Here is a 16,866-nt window from a genome sequence, read left to right as displayed (position 1 = left end):
CCAGGCTTTGGAATTAGAAGCGTGCAGGTCCACCTGCATAGTGCAATCAGGATTTACAATAGTATCATGAATTATCAATATCATCAACAAACAATCAGTTCCTAATGACAAGAAGATTTTGATATGCAAGATATAGGAATGCTGGACAGAAATTATTGCTGTCAACACAAAATAGGGAAAGCAAGCCTATGAGGAAAACATCTACAAGTTTCCTAATAAAGTTAACAGGCTGCATTCATCGGAATGAAAATTAGGTGGAGCCAGTGTCTTTTTCATATTCTTAGTTACAATGTCAGTAACTGCAGCACAAACGGCGCTGTTCCAACAGCAAAATCTACTGGAAGACAAGTTTTGCTCAGCCCATATTACTTTTATTTCAGTAAAGGAAGCTGTTCTGCAAAAAAGGTATTTTACTTTCTGAAGATGTGAAATATAAAGAAATTAATATGACTTACCCTTCCAAAGACACTTAAATCATCAAGGCATAAAATAGATTTCAGGTACAAAACAGATTTGCATGTACTTTACAGTATGTATTATTAACCTGATGGAAACAATAATGACCAGATTAATGGAGCTGAGTTGCTCTAGCTACAGCCTAGTGTGTGCCCGTTTGCACTCAAATATCTGGAACTATATTTAAAAAAAAAAAAAAAAAAAAAGACTTCCTTAGTAATGTTATTAAAACCGGTATTTTTAATTTAAGTGCTATTCAGGGGACCATTTGTATACAGCATTTACAATTCAGCGCCATGGGCAGTGAGGGGGAGGCACACTGGTTCCAGATTATATACAGGCTCCTGCAGCTCTGCACAGCCCAACCTCTGAACTTCAGCAGGGAAAGACTTCTGCGGAGCCTGTCTCCCTGGTACCCAGTCATACTGCACCACAGTGGAAATGATGGGGCTTTCTGGACTTTCAAGTAGCACTCCAAATACAGCTATGTAAATTGAAAGTCTGGGAAAGCTCTAAACCATGGAAAAATCAAATAAAATGCAATTAAAAAAATATATAATCAACAAACCGAAAGAATTAATTAATGGGAAAATTATTTTGGTAGGAGTAAGAAGTGGTGCAAAACGTTTAAGGTTTACTAACTTTAGTTGTATTAAGAACACAATTCGTATTACATCAGCATCCAACAGGATTCTCTCCATGGAGTCCAGTGAGATTTCTTTGACACCCCAAGGATGAATCTCAGAATAATTTATGTCATGTGGAGGCATCTAAACTAACAAAGATTACTTATTTCTAGTTTGGACCTGGTCTGAATACAGTCCGTATCAAATCAAGTGTCCACCCATCTAAGGAAACATATTGCAGACTTTATTAAAAGTCCTCAGAAGGTTCATGACATCTAACTTCAGGCATCCAATTTATCTTGCCCATAAAATGGAGAAGCAGGTTCGTAAGTGTTGAGAGAAGCGGGTAAGCCTCCCCGTTGATTACATTAAGAGAATTTAAGATTCCTCATACAGATACCCAAGTTATATGCTTAAAGAATCTGACATCAGTAGAGTTGGGATTTTCTCCAAGTTTTGAGATGAATTGTCTCATTTGCCAGAGAACAATAAATTCACTAAAGTCTTAAATGGAAACAGTGGGTGTCATACAACAAAATGGGCACTGCCACTGAACGTTGACCAAGGCAGAATTAGAGGGAGAGAAAAAAAGCAAACTGATATTTGCTTGCATTGTGTATTTTCGTGTCTCACTTTTTGCCGAAATCTGCTCTCCTCAACCTAACCCCTGTCAGCCATCACCTGGCAGCCATGGAAAGATGTCAAAGGGACCCCAGGCAAGCTCAGATCAGGCCTCTAATGTCAAGAGGTGGTTGATTGCTATGGCAGCGAACCAAAGTAGACACATCCTTTGGCTCAATGGTACCAGGGAATTACTAATTTTGCACTTGGCATCCACACAGATTTAAGGCAAACTAAACTGTGTTGTCTACATAAGTGCATCTAACTTCTGATTTTTCTGTTGCAGAAACTTCAGTCAATTGGTTACTTCTCTGACGTTTCAGATTGCTGTTCACATTTCGTGCAATAAGGCAAGCCTTTTTCTAAAGAAAGTATTACTTAAAGTGGGATATGATGACTAAGAGGTCAAATAAAAATTAACAAGTCCTCCCTGTTATAGCCTACAAGTAATTCTCTGTTCCAGGTTTTCTTCCCACCTCAATTACTCTATCATTATATTCAAACATTTTATATATGGAATGTTCTTGTGATAAATGCATTTGGGCACAACATTGGAGATCTGAATTCCTGCCTGCTATACACTTTGAGTGACCTTGCCAAGTCACTAACAATCAAATTCACTACTGCTATGGTGGAAAATTTACAAGGTGGATGCAGCTGCAGTTTAAATGTGGGACATGGAAAGAGCCTTCCCATTGCACCTCTCATCTGTCCTGGGATATGCGTACTGTTCCATGCCTTCTAACTGGCAGGAGGAGAGCACTTAGCTCCACATCCAATAATTCACCTTTGACCAATTTGGTTTAATTAACCTTTTCTGGTTTTGTTTGTTTGTTTTAAAAAGATATTCCAAATTGGGATGAAAAACTACGCTGATTTTTAAGTAACTAGGTGACCTTCACATTAGAAACTGGACTGCACATGTCACTCATGAGTAACATGTTCTGCAATTGCCCATTGGACCTGGCTTGGTGCTGTCATACAGTGACCGAGGCTGCCCTTGCTTGTTCTTGACAAATTGAACAAACTTGTTCCTAGGGTTGAAAATTCAGCATTCTTAAGTACACTAAATTTATCTATGAGAATATCAGAGAAAAAAATTAAACAAAGAACATCCATGTGGGACAGAATACCAGACTTCATACTTTGCTTTCTATAGGTCCTTTCAATCCAAATAGCTCAGAGCGCTTTTCTAGAACTGATAATACTTCTCTGCAATTTGTAAAGATAAACTTGAGCATAAAAATTCCTCTGAGTAAAATCCTCTGAGCCAGCATTGTGGCTGCTTTCACGTCACACATCTCAACCATATGCTACTGTTCAGTTGTTAAACTAACCCTGCAAGTCAATCTTAGTTACTTTTCAAGAGCTATAGTAGCACTACATTGACAACTACTACTTTAGACACCCTGGCTTCTCCTAAACCTCTCCAGCCAGTGACTTCTGGTGAGTGGCAATTTTTCTCCTGAGTCATTATACATCATGATGTTTTAAATTCAAACCTGTGATAACAAAGCATACTTTACTGTTCCATAGGACTGCTGTGAACTACAGCTAAGAAACTGTTGCACCAGTTCTGTAGCTTGGGGTACTATATTTACTGCTGGTGGCATGCAGACGTGAATCAGGAGCATAATCTTTGGCTGCCAAAAATCCAGGTGTAGTTGCACTTATATGAATAAACCCATAAATGTCAGTCCCTTTGTTTTCCCCAACAGAGGCAAAATAAGTTATGCTTGTGAAAGCACAATTGTGCTGGTATGGCTGTTTTTTATGTAACTGCCACTCTGGGATTGCTTTGCCAGTCTAAACACATGCATATTATATCAAGAGAGTACTCAGACTTGACTGGCACAATATATTGCTAAAGAAAACAGAAAAATTTGCAGCTGCCATATTGCAAGGGTACCGACACAACACACATCTATCACCCGCTACATCTATAAGTAAAGCAGACCAACATAAGCAGATTTATGCAGCAAAACAATTGGTGCCGAGTACTTAATCTCCATGCTATGTGCATTTCAGACAGTTTGGCTCCAGGCTAAACCTATTACCTGTTGGAGTACACTTAGCACATTCCTGAAGCACATCTACCAGTTCTGTTCTGTCTGAAAGCAGCCTAGTCCCTGTGATCTGAGGTTGCCCTGAAATGCAAGCTGAAGAACAGTAAATAGGGACTACCAGAAAAAACATGTAAGGGCACTACTAATCAAACTAAGGTACTAATGTAGCCCCATCTGTAATTGAAAGGACAGTTAATTCCTCTCTAAATGCCAGCCGTTCAAGTGAGACATGACAAACATGAGATGGATAAATGCATTTGACTAAGACCTTGGCTCTTTGGTTATTTCCAGCAGCTATTCCCAGCAGAGCTAGTACAGGGGAAGAAAAACACCTAGCTTTTCATTCACCTTTTCCTTGGAAGAGCACATTCCTTTAACTAGAGGCAAAAGCCTCAATTATTGAATACTAATTATAACGTTGTACCACAAGAAGAGAAACTACCGGCTCCACATATTCTCCAGTTTAGTATTTAATCTATCTTAATTAACGTCTGAAAAGCGGTGCGGTTTCCTCCTCCGAACAGGAGCAAGCAATGTTGTTTACGCAATCTGGTAAGCCAGTACCAGGGCTGGCTCTGTGCCTGCGCAGGCTGCCACACTGGAGGAGCCAGCCCTGGGAACAGCCCCTATCACCAGGGGCTGGCTCCCGAGGCTCCCCACCGCGCCAGCAGGAATGGGCCTACCTCAGAGGCCACAAAAAGAACAAGCTCATGAAAAAAAGTCTCATAAAAACCAGCTCAGCTCCAGGACTTTTTACTGAGAACACTTAAGCATGTAACGATTATCAAGAATGCACTCAAGTCCTGTTATTTCAGAGCAAGTTAAATGAGGATTAACTATGCTGTTAAGTGCTCACAGAAAGGGCAGCTTATACATTTGCTTAAATTCTTTCTTAAGTTACTATTACATAATCATAATTGCAGAGACCAAAACATTCAGTAGCATAATTACAATTTCATATTCATTTTCATAGATAAAAATGTATTCTGCATGAATTACTTTCATAACAATTACTCCTACGCTATTCAAAATAATTTAAAGAAGTTCAAATCACATACCTATGTAACAATCACAGCTTGAGCGGAGGCTTTATAATCTGTGCGCAGGGAGGTTGTTCTGGTTTGGTGGTCTTTTTTTTTTTTGGGGGGGGGGGGTTGTTTGTTTGTTTGAGGATGTGGGGGGGTTTTGTGGGTTGGTTTGTTTGGTTTTGGGTTTTTTTTGATGAAAAGAACACATCACTGAATGCTGTTTCCAGCTCAAACTCTTCAGGAGAGAGATCAGGACTTCACGTGCATTTTTGTAATGCTCTAGGAAAAAAAATGAAGGTTTTGCCTGTTGAGACAAATAGTTAATAATGCAAATACTACAGTTCTAATAAATAATGTGACCATTCAAGCTGATACTTAGTAAAGACAAAATGAAAGAAAGTAAGATAAATCACAGAATGAGATGCAAGTTAAATGCATGCTGATAAAGGTGCCACTTTAGCAAAGCTATTCAGAATATGGAGGTTATTTTGTTTTACTCATCTGCTAAACCCAACACCTCCGCTGAAGTCACCATCAAGTATTCTTCAACTTTGCAGTCCTACTTACTGTTTATTTTACCTTTGTGTTATAACCACTTTTAAAAACATGCACTCTCTAGCAACACATTACAGAATTCTCTATGTAGAGTGACCTTTTTGGCATGGCTCAATGCAAGTTATCTTAGAACAGATATTCCATTCTAATGATGAATCCAAATTGTCCATCAAATTCTCTGTAAATATATTTTATACACATAAATAGATATTATATTTTATATATAATGTAGGAATCTATGATATATTTGTATCTCTCTATACAAAAGAGTAGCTTAATCAGGCCACACAAAACTTCACATATACAATAAAGGTCTCAATAGAGTGCCAGTAAATATTCCTGATATAGCCTGGATGTCTTAAAGCTACACTGTCCATCTTTGTCTACTTGTAAAGAGCCACTCTTTTTCCAGCCAAGCTTTTTCAGATAATTTTCGGAACATCTTTCAATGTAATGGATGTTCTTCATTATATTTGTTCTCTGCTAAATTAAGCATGGCCTTCTCCTCCACTTCATTTCTCCAACTTCTGAGCTGTTTTTAGTTTGAATTTGTTTTTCTCCATTTATCTTTCTAGCACAAAGACACAAAAATTTAATGTGAATCAGAAGAGAAATTGCTTTTTTCCCCCCATTCATGTTATGTATACTTTACACAGATTGTAATTCTTGCCTACCCTACTTAATATAAAAGTTTACATTAATTATTATTTTTCTCCCTCATCTATTACCCTAAGTTCAGTCCTTATGTCTTCTTTTTTAAGAGAGACGGGAGATTTGTGTATTTTAATTTGATACTGCTTTTTCATTCAGTTTCTAAGTTCTTGATACAGGCTGTTCCAAAAAGAGTTACTTTATATATTCATTTTATATATTTAACATTTTCTTCCCTCTCTTCACTTTAACTTATATTTCACAGCATGAGTCATACTGATGGGTTATGCAATTCTCACAGTTTATTCCATTGCCTTTCCAGTTGATTACAATACAGATTCTATTTTCACCAAGTCAAGACCATTTCCTAAATCCTCAGAAGCTATCAACAAGACTTCTCTGCAGAAAATGAATCAGATAAAGAACATTAGCAATGTTCTATTATGTGAATCCAAATAATATAAAACTAATTGCTAGTAGCTAATATGCCATATAAATAGGGATGCTTGCTAATCCATAAATATGCATTAAGTTCTTCAAGCTAAATTTAAAATTTAAGATGCTTTAATTATTGCTTTATTACTGCTTGGTACTTCATTGATTCATTTTGAAATTACTTATTTCCTTATAATATTAGCAAAGCAATGTTCCAAGTCTTATCAATTTTTTGTCGTAATATTTAGTTTGGTATATTTCATTTGTAACAATAAATATCAGTTAAGCTTTGAACATACTGAGGACCTCCAAAGGACTAATTCATTCTCTGGTCTGTTAAAAGTGTATTTATTAAAGCCACTGGTAACAGAGAGACAAGACAATTACATCTCCACCGCTACATCCAGGTACAGCAGAACATGAAGGTAGCGTCAACTTAGGGTCACAAAAGTCTTGGATCTGCCCAGGATCTGATTTTTTCCACAGTAAACCCAGATTCTTGCCCTTCAGTAGCATTTGGTGAGGCTCTGGCTTTTCACTAAGGAAGCATTGGTTTTGCTTTTTTCCTTCATATTATCTGTACTGTATCTCTGCTGTGATTACTTCCCTTTGAGGGGAGGGGGGGAACCTGAGCCCCTCAAAGTACTTTTAACATATATTTATACTTATTTTCAAGGTCCCTGAGAATTAACAACTTCTCTTGCCACAAACATTTGATGCAACCACCTAATTTCAAGAGCGGTAATCCAGACCAAATTTATCTTGTTGCATAGACAAGAATTGGCAGTGACAACTTTAGAGGCTCATGAGTTAATGAAGCTTTTCTTTTTGCATATTTTGGGAATTCCCCTAGATTTCATCTCGGTTGCCATCTTCACAATGACAATAGCAGTTGTTTGTCTTCTCAAAGTGACTGTCAGTTTGAAAAGGTCACTGCCTGTAAAGCTAAAACTAGCTGAGATGGCTCCACCATTTTATAGGCAAGAATATGCCAGCCCCTCTTCTGTTAAGGGACTGCTTGGCACATTCTGCTATTAAGATTTGAAGGATCCACTCCAGTCTGCAAGGGAGAAGGCAGAATCCACATACCCTGAGGTCACAGCAGGAAGAGGGATGCTCCAGACATCATTTCAGACATTCAGTGTTTAAGAACCTCTGTGTTTTCTACCTGATCTTGCTGTGCCTGGAGTGGAATCCAGCCAGGGCTAGTAACGAGAGGACATTTGCTTTGGGGAGGGGAGGTGGTGGGCACATACTGGTTGTCAGAAGTTGGACAGTATTTCAGAGAGTTCATTACGGTGATACTTGGCCTGGGAACATTCCAACCAATACATTCTGTTTACTAACCTGGAAAACAAAGCAAAATGCCCCCAAACCTGGATTACTAGCTTTGAAGAAATATTTTCCAATTTCTTACCTGGATAAGAGAATTATAACCATGCAAGAGCATAGAAAAAACACTCTAACACACAAAACAAAAAAACACACACCCCTGAAAAATACAGCACTCTTAAAAAGGAATTAAGTACCAGAAATGGACCTAACTTAAAGCTCTTTCATTTCTAATACCTCATGAAAGATTTTACTTCATTTTATCACACAAAATTACGGTCAAATTAACATAAACATATGTGCAAAAATGCACAATCTATTGAAGTTGACGAAGATTGGTCACCAGATGGACTTTATTCCAATTCTAGTTTTGAACACACATGTAAAAACAACAATTATGATACAACTTTAAGCAAAAAAAATAGAATTGAGTTTTTGCAGATATTTTAAAATTTCTTCCACTACCATTTTGATGGAAAAGACAGGAAACAAAAACATGTTGCAAATTTATGACTTTGAAAAGATGTTATATATAAGCAAACTTAGTAAAAAGCCACGCAATAGTTTCCTATATACACTTTTTGCCTTTATATCCTTTAAAACTGGTATTTAAAATCCTCTTTTGTTCTTAAAAATACTTTTATAAAAATAAAATGCTTTCTTTGTTAAATTTAGCTACAGTTTACTTTTTCCAGTGGATTCACTGCAACTATAATTTGCACACAGAAAATTATCCACTTCATGAATACCTGATCATTTCTATGGACAAGCACCATTTGCTGATACCTGCACCGCAGTCCTGATCCTGTTTCCACTGAAGCCAATGACAAAACTGTCAAAAGCTTCAAAAGAAGTTAAAAAGACTCACTTTAACTACTCCGACATAATAAAAAATAACATCAGAGGTTTCAGTTCTTTACTGTTTAATTGTCAGAAAAAGCAAGTCCCAGATTTAAAATTTTGATTCAAGCAAAGCAAAATACATTACCACAATCTGTTTTTATATCTAAGCTCTGACTTGCTTTTCTTTTGCCTATATGTAAAAAATAAGAATGAATTTTAGTAATTACAGGACTACTATAAAAACTAAGGTTTATGAATGCTTTTAGTATGAAACGGCATGCAAGCATTTTGATTGCCATTTAGGTAATGTCTTCAAAGAGAATGTCTTGTTCAAATATACACCAGCGATTTTTTTCTTGATATAAAAAAGATTACTATGCAAAGTCTCAGTAAGAGCAAGCCATCAAAGCAGAGTTTTCTTTTTAAATACACATTTGTAAAATTCAAATTTAAGACAGCTATGGCTATTTCTTTGCATCAAAAAAATAACAATAACATTTTTATTCATACAAACATGTGGTTTAAACAGTCACCAAAAAATAAAAGAGGGCTAACCATTTCTTCCAGCTCAGAAAGACAGTCTGGAAGGCTCTGAGTTTGAAACCACATGCAACCCAACAAGACTGTATCGATCGTCTTGCAGCCAAGGTAGTCAAAAAGTCATTTATATAGTACTGAATCAACAACCTGTGACTAGTCATGCAAGCAGTCCTGCTAACTAGAAGCTATTTAAATATTCAAATACAAAGGAAATAATTGACTAAATGCTGCTTTAGCATCTCCTGGCAATTAGAAAACTGGGAATGGCCTTTCACAGTACTTCACCTCAATAGCAAGTCTAATTTATTGCTGCCTCCGTTACAGACAGACAGACACACACATACTAGTGAGAGTGTCTGAACACACAAGCTTGAGTACAGAAGAATAGCCGCACAGCTTTGAAGAGTATCAGAAATTTTGCTACTTTGTAATAATTAATTAATAATCAGAGGCTTGTAAAAAGAACACATTCAGATATTTAGAAAAAAAAAATTATAGCAGTGGTCCATTAGTAACTTTATATTTAGCATCCAAAATAAGTCAAACCAGAACACCAATAGCAGCAAAATAACTTAGGGTTTTAAAATATCTTGGTATTATCTAGAATCTTCTATCACCTACACTGGCACTGAATAATTGAAAAAAGCATGCATTTAAATAGCTTTTTAATTCACAGATGTTAGAACATAGGAAGTGCATCTTAATACGCAACTTTTTCCAGCAATATAAGACTGCAATAACGTCACCTTACAACAAATAGCTATTTTTACTAAAAATCTATGAGTAGTCACTCCAGACTTTAACATATTATACCCATAAAGAAATGAAGCCAAAGTTGCACACATACAAAACAGCTGATAAATGTAAACGTCATATTCAGCTTGTGTTTGCAGATACCTATATCTTACCTGCCTGCTGGGGAAGAAAATAAGAAAACCAATATTGCTAATTAGACTGTCAGGAAACAAGATGTCACAATACAAATAATTTTATTCCGGTCAAAGATAAGCAAATCTGCTCCCATGATTTTTTTTCAGTAAAACTGAAAAGACTGAACTAAATTTCCCATCTACTCTCAAATTATGTTTTAGAAATAAGATAGAATGCTGTATAGGAAAACAAATGTAAAGAATCCCCCCTGCTCTGTCCGCCCCAGGCAGAACACTGCGTCATGGCACTGCTGAACAGTTGAAACGTCACTAAAGCACTAGATGCTGCAAAGATAACTTATATTCACTTAATACACATCTGCAGCAGCTACACAATCTTAAAAGATTATGTTGAAGGGAAAGCAAAGTTTGGTAAAACCTTCACACAGAACAATAAAAGCAGCAAATGCTTCCCCTCCTTGGAACTGTAAATGTGTTTAAGAGTCTACCTAAAACATCTTTGACAAAAAAAAAAAAAGCCAAACCAACCACACCCACAAAAAAAGCAATTACTTTGTCTTGGGCAAAGATGGCCTCGCCTTGGAGGCAGGGTGCTATTAAAAAATTTATTTCTGATTATAAGTTGCTACTTAATGTAAAATCAGTTTCTTCTTTTTGTTTTATCCAAAGGATTTGTTAGACAGATAGTGTATGCTACCAGTTTATATGAACTTTTGCTTTCCTTGCTATTTTTAGCTTGTGGAGGCTGGCATAAAACATTTACTGGAGCTTAATGGCTTGTTCTCTCATTGCTTTTATTACAAACCATTCAAATGGAAAGTTGTTAAGTGTGCAGTTTGAATTCATAGGTGCTTGTTTTCCACTGGTTGACATCTGCATTGATCATGGTGCGCTCTGTGAAAGTAACCCGTCCTTCCGAATCAATCAGAATCACTGTGTTAGTCCTGAAACAACATAAGGGTAGAAGGTTAAGCCTTGTGTCCAGTATATAAATTTGCAGGGTCCTATCCCTCATCCTCAAAGGTTTTAGCTCATTTTTTTTCTTGACCACATCACCACCCCACTAGCAGGGCAGAAATCATCCTGACAAGTTCAAATGGGCACCTTCAGTCCCTTCTTCTGTCATTCCGCTGTTCCAATTCCCTGTTGTGCTTGCAGCAGCTGACGCACAAAGCTGCTCATTTACAGAGAGTATGAGAAAAAGTTTAACTTTCTTTAGGGCCAGGCGTTCCGTTCAGAAGTAGCATAAAAACAAGTTTTTCTCTCTCTAGGAACTTTCCAAAGAGGAAGTTTGTTGTCATGAAAAGCAGATTCCTTTCATGCATCAATGTCACTTTGCCATGTGTAAACTGTTATTTCCCTGTGGACACTGCAGTACTCTGCCAGAGAGAGATGACTGACAAAAGGAAGAGTCTTCCACCAACCTGGTGTGGTGGCCTTCCCCAAGTCATTTCAAAGTTGTTCGCTCATATAAAAAAGTGCTTAGTTTACGCAGAAGAACATCGTGAGGCCTAATTAACAATCTCTATTCACTAAGCCATGTCGCCAAGGGAAAGATAAGTGATAAGTGGGAGCACAGAATTACAGTAGCAGGGAAGACCTGACACAGTGTTAATTCACCAGTAAGAGGTCAGTCTTTCTACAGAGTTATCCCCGTTTCCCTTGAAATAGCTACACTGCAACCTGTGAAGCAAGGGGAGGAAAATGCTTCTTTACTATTTTAAGTCCTCATTATTCCATATTTACAGTGTTCTTTGAATACATTTTCTAGATATACTCAGTTTTTGCAGTGGTTTCTTTCTCAGAATACCAACTTAAAATACTTTTTCTGAAAGGAATGCTCTCTGGTTATCAATTTACATCTCTGCAGTGGAAATGCTACAGCTGACTACGCCAGAGACTAATCTGACAAAATTGCTGGCAGTAGTTTAGAGCAGGAATTCCCTACCAGCAGCAACTGGCTTCACCTGTAATTTTGTCCCCCTGAGGATTAAATGCAAGATGCATTGCATTATTCTATTCTTGCAGCCTTGGTAGAACGGTGAGCAGAAAGTGAGAGTATCTCAGTAAAAACAGCAACATCAGTTACAGGAAAAGTGGAAATACATGTTCTTTTAAACAAGAGTAATAGGTTTTTAATGTATGAAAGCAGCAGCTACATCTTACAACTACATGCCTAAAGAAACCTCTAAGTTAGTTAGCTATGCAGATGAAATTATTCTTGCTCTTGGAAGAGAAATGTGTTCTGCAGTTCCTCAGATATAGAAGATAATTGTGGTTTTCTGCTAAAAACACGATTTCAAAGCTTTCCTGTTTCGATAAAATAAAAATTAAAGGTGGTCAGAGTTAAAACTTACAGCAGCATAATTTTGATTTGAGATATGCTTTGATCCAGTACACAACTATTTCTGCCTATGAATTTTTTACCTTGTTCCATAACCTGGGCAACGCACACATACAGCTGCATACTTGTTCAATATAGGACGTATATAATCCTTCCCTTGGTCTTCAATTGCAGGGTCTGGTAACTGACTGAAAAAAAAAAAAAAGGTAAGTATTAAAGTCATAAATAACAAAAAAATTAACACATTCATCCCTCTTGAACCAAGCTGTGTTGACTGAGTGATTGATAAGTAACAATCACTTTTCAAAAAGTACAAAAGTGTGAACTGTGTTTAAAATATGAGGAAAACCAAAGATAAAACAGCATGTAAGCTCCTTCCCACAGAGATTCTTTCAAAGGCTTGAATTTTTGTCTCACTTAAAGAAATTTTCTTATATCTTGACAAGTTTTTCCATTTTCCTTGTTATTCTTTGTATTTTAGAATCTTCTCTGTATTTTAGTTTCAATTAAAACATTAACGATCAAGTAATTTGAGGCACATCCCATAAACCAGCATTTTTCCAGTTAGACTCCAGGAGTTCTTTCAGTGTCAAAGAAAGACCTCTCTGCTTCCTTTGATCTTGTTTGGAATACTTGAAAATACCTAGGACAATCCTTAAAATAAAGTTTGTGAAGATGCAGCAGAGGACAAGGTGAGCTTGCACCCAAACTTCTTGATACACCATAGAATCACAGAATGGTTTGGGTTGGAAGGGACCTTAAAGATCATCTAGTTCCACCCCCCCTGCAATGGGCAGGGACACCTTTGCTAGACCAGGTTGCTCAAAGCCTCATCCAGCCTGGCCTTGAACACCTCCAGGGTTGGGGCAGCCACAGCTTCTCTGGGCAACCTGGGCCAGTGTCTCACCACCCTCACAGGAAAGAATTTCTCCCTAATATCTAATCTAAATCTGCCCTCTTCCAGTTTAAAACCGTTACCCCTCATCTTATCGCTCCCCTCCCTGATAAAGAGTCCTGATATATTCCTATCAAAGCTTGAAAGATATTTAGAAACGTAATTTTCTTATAAAGCACGTCAATTTTCATTTATTGTAATTACAGAAATATCAGCATCCCACAGAAGAGACACTAAGGTCACAAAAGTTACTGCAGCAACCCTACATCCCTGACTTCCCATTCACACCACCAGGACGTATTCTCAAATGCTAGCCATAAGTACAGCCTCCCATTTCAATAATTAAAGATTCCATTTTTTTTTTTAATCAAAGTCTAATTTAACTATTATTATAGCAGGTTTTGCGGTTTTTAAGCTTCTTCCATCTTGAAGAAATGATCTCATTTCTGCCTCCTAGCACAGACCCAGTTGTGCCTATACAGCAACAATAATTCAGCAGCCTATCAGCTGTACAGTGAATGTTGGGGAATAGGGCAGAACAAATCAGACCGATCAATTCAATCCCATTTTCAGAGCTCATCCTGATCTGCAGAGGAGACTGAGCAGTTTGTTATACTGTAACTGACCTTTACATCTAACTGGGATCATTTTCTTTGTTGTTGTGGTGGAGAAGAGGACCTGTGGGTGTTTCAGGGAGAAGCAATAACAGGTGCAATTCTAGTGCCAATAGAGCAACTAAGCTCTTCTCACTCCTGTGTCGGGCGCGTGGCTGGAGCATACCACAATGTACCAGGGAAGGCAAATAGCCCGTGAGAACTGTCAGCTTGTGTCTCATACTGCACCAGCAACCATTTTACCCCCTTAATTCTTATAACACACACAAAGTCATCACAAACTAATATGCAGTAAGATAGTTTAAGAAAGTTTGAAGCTAGTGCATATACACGTGTTCATATTTATTATGAAAAGATCATTTCATCTTGAAGTGTGCTTTGGAAAGATTACAGTCTTAGTTTTAAATACTGCTTTTTGTAAGTAATTATTTCCATTTTAGAGTCGGATGATTTCAGATGAAATCATACTGAAGTACTGAACATTAAGGGAAGATCATTTGACTGTATTGTATCTTACACCTTTGTCTTTTTACTAGTAAAAGGTAAAGTATAACAATTTTTTGAAAAAATCACTTGATTGGATGTCAAATGAAAAAGGTAATTAAGACAGCTTAGTGGACTTCCCAATTACTACTCATTGTTCAGATGGGTGAGTTCTTACGTAAACATTTATTTTGAACCACTGAAAAATGCCACAGATGTGAATGCTGGCATTAAAATTGACTGATAAAGTTAGGAAACTGGATCTATGTATCAGAAACAGCTTTGCTTCAACACAAATCACCCCCTAGACAGGTAAAAGTCAGGCTAAACATGAAAGCGACTGGATGGTGAGAAATGCTATGAATTTAGACCGCAGAATCTGCTTTACCCTGCTCCACATCCAGACATTTAAAAGGTATCAATTTCCTCTACTTGTAAACATCTAGCTTACGGGCTCAGGTCCACTGTGCAGCCAGGAGTGAGTGCAGGAACCTCACTTAGATACTCAAACTCATGTCTTGGGAACTTCCTTGAGCAGAGGCCTACAGCTGAACTGTGCAAATACTCCCTTGCCTCCTTCCCTCACTTAGCCTAAAATAATTGCACTTTTGAGGAAGGCAGCTGGTTCTACTTGGAAAACAGCTTACTTCTCTACCTTCTGTGTCTACTCTGGGCAGCAATACAGAATAGCTAGCAGCTACTAACATGAACCTGCGCGTGTAAACACGTGCTTACTCTGTGTGCAGTAAGGAACTGAACCTTATCCTACAGGGAGCTTCCACAAAGCTTACGGCAAGCAACTTACACATCCCTTGTCTTGCTCTCATTACCCTTACTAAGAGCAGTGCAATCTGTAAAAGAAAAGGGCACAGAGAAATCAGTGTACAGTCCAGGAGTACTAAGACCGCAGTAATAATGTTTACTGTGTTTGCTGCTTAAAAAAAATCAATATTGTTGAAAGTCAGTCTCTGTGGAGAGAAAGAACACTACTTTTGCCCTTCGTTAGCCAGCTCTAGTCAATTAATATAAGGCAAAAGTTTCTTTTCTGTCAAAGTAGTTTCTACATGCAATTTTTAAACTGGTCATATTGCATTTTGAGTAAACTCTGGCTATCATGTTCTTACGGCTCTTGATTATTCATCACTGTAAGAAGCTCCTGCACCAAGTCGTCTTTGCTAAGGTCTTGACTTCTCTTGACCACTTCTGTGAAAAGCTGCTTCCCATATTGAAGTTTCTTCCATGGTGTATCCAACAAAGAATTACTCAATCCATATATTCCTATACATAAAAAAAAAAAACAAACAAACAAAACCAACACATCTAAGCAACTTACCAAGCTCCGGAGCAAAGAAAATTAACATATGTACTATGCAAAAAAACCCGTCATAATTATCTTATCCCACATGGTCTAAGGGACAGAAACAAATGCTGGCAGCAAATTCATCGTGAATCTCTTACAATAATTTGCTTATTCATCCTATTGCCAGTTTTCATTTTGCTTCAAAAATAAATTAGGTCATTAAACTATGTATCAAAGATGTATATAATGTGATACAATAAATACAACACATTTTCAGATAGTAAGAATCCCCTAGGTGTTTAACTCATAATAAAATAACCTAACTATTTCTCAACAACTCTTCTGGACCACTATTTCTGACTGTTTTATTAGGGGGAAAAAACACCCACAAAACCAATATACAACCACAAAAATACCCCTCCAAAACAACCGACTCAGAGCACCATTTCTTTAAGCTTACTAAAATTAGCTGAATTTAAGATTTTCGACGCTGTTATTAACACAATGTGGTGTGAAATCGGGTGAAATATCAAAGCCTTTTTTTTTTTTCCTCCAGAACACAGCACTAGTAGAAAGAAACATGAGGGCATTACATAACCTAAGCACAAAATAACTCGTAATCATGATGTTGAGTTTATTTCTGTGAAGCAACTTTAACCCTTCAAGCTTTACATTTCATTAATTTCATGACATCTGTGGCGAGGAGGTTATGTGATAAGTTTAAAATTTAAAAGCAATAACAATCAAGTGTTTACAGACCAGCCCCTGTGGGCCACTTCTAGCTGCAGAGTATCTACATGCTTAATAATGTTCAGGAGGGGGGAATAAATCAATTTAATTGGAAATAGTATTGTGGTGATTTGCAGCTGTCGTTACAGACTTCACAAATTTTAATACAACTTAAGTGTTTCCCCAGCTAACCTTTATCAGCAGGTATGCTATAAAACACATGCCCCATTCCTAAAGAGGAGACTACAGCGGGCGTGAATCTTACACTCGCCTGTGCTTCAGGACTCTGCTGCTAATAATACACAGTACTTTGGTTGACAGTTTTACTCTAATCCATATTTGCAGCAGTTACTTTTAACCTCTCATTTACTAAACTATGAAAAAGCTACAACAGAATTATATAGTTTTCGCAGTCTACTCTTTTCCAGTTTAGCTATATTAATCATAATTTGGTTTCG

The 16,866-nt window shown here is 37.3% G+C and overlaps 1 protein-coding gene across 1 annotated transcript in view; it reads right to left on the bottom strand.

Annotated features, from left to right (window-relative positions):
* Positions 1 to 10,818: 10,818 nt before the first annotated feature.
* The window catches only part of TANGO2 (transport and golgi organization 2 homolog), a 36,306-nt gene continuing 30,258 nt past the window's right edge, over positions 10,819 to 16,866 (bottom strand). Inside the window, exons 7-9 of the mRNA XM_082491827.1 lie at positions 15,504 to 15,657; positions 12,471 to 12,575; positions 10,819 to 10,987 (exon numbers count right to left, since the gene is read on the bottom strand). Coding sequence (XP_082347953.1) covers positions 10,867 to 10,987; positions 12,471 to 12,575; positions 15,504 to 15,657 — 380 coding nt within the window. The 3' untranslated portion in view covers positions 10,819 to 10,866. The remainder of the gene's footprint in view (positions 10,988 to 12,470; positions 12,576 to 15,503; positions 15,658 to 16,866) is intronic.

This window comes from Vanellus vanellus, assembly GCF_965231255.1.
Source record: "Vanellus vanellus genome assembly, chromosome: 16".
Classification (NCBI taxonomy): domain Eukaryota; kingdom Metazoa; phylum Chordata; class Aves; order Charadriiformes; family Charadriidae; genus Vanellus; species Vanellus vanellus.
Note: the sequence above shows the minus strand (reverse complement) of the source record. Positions and strands in the feature narration are given on the sequence as shown.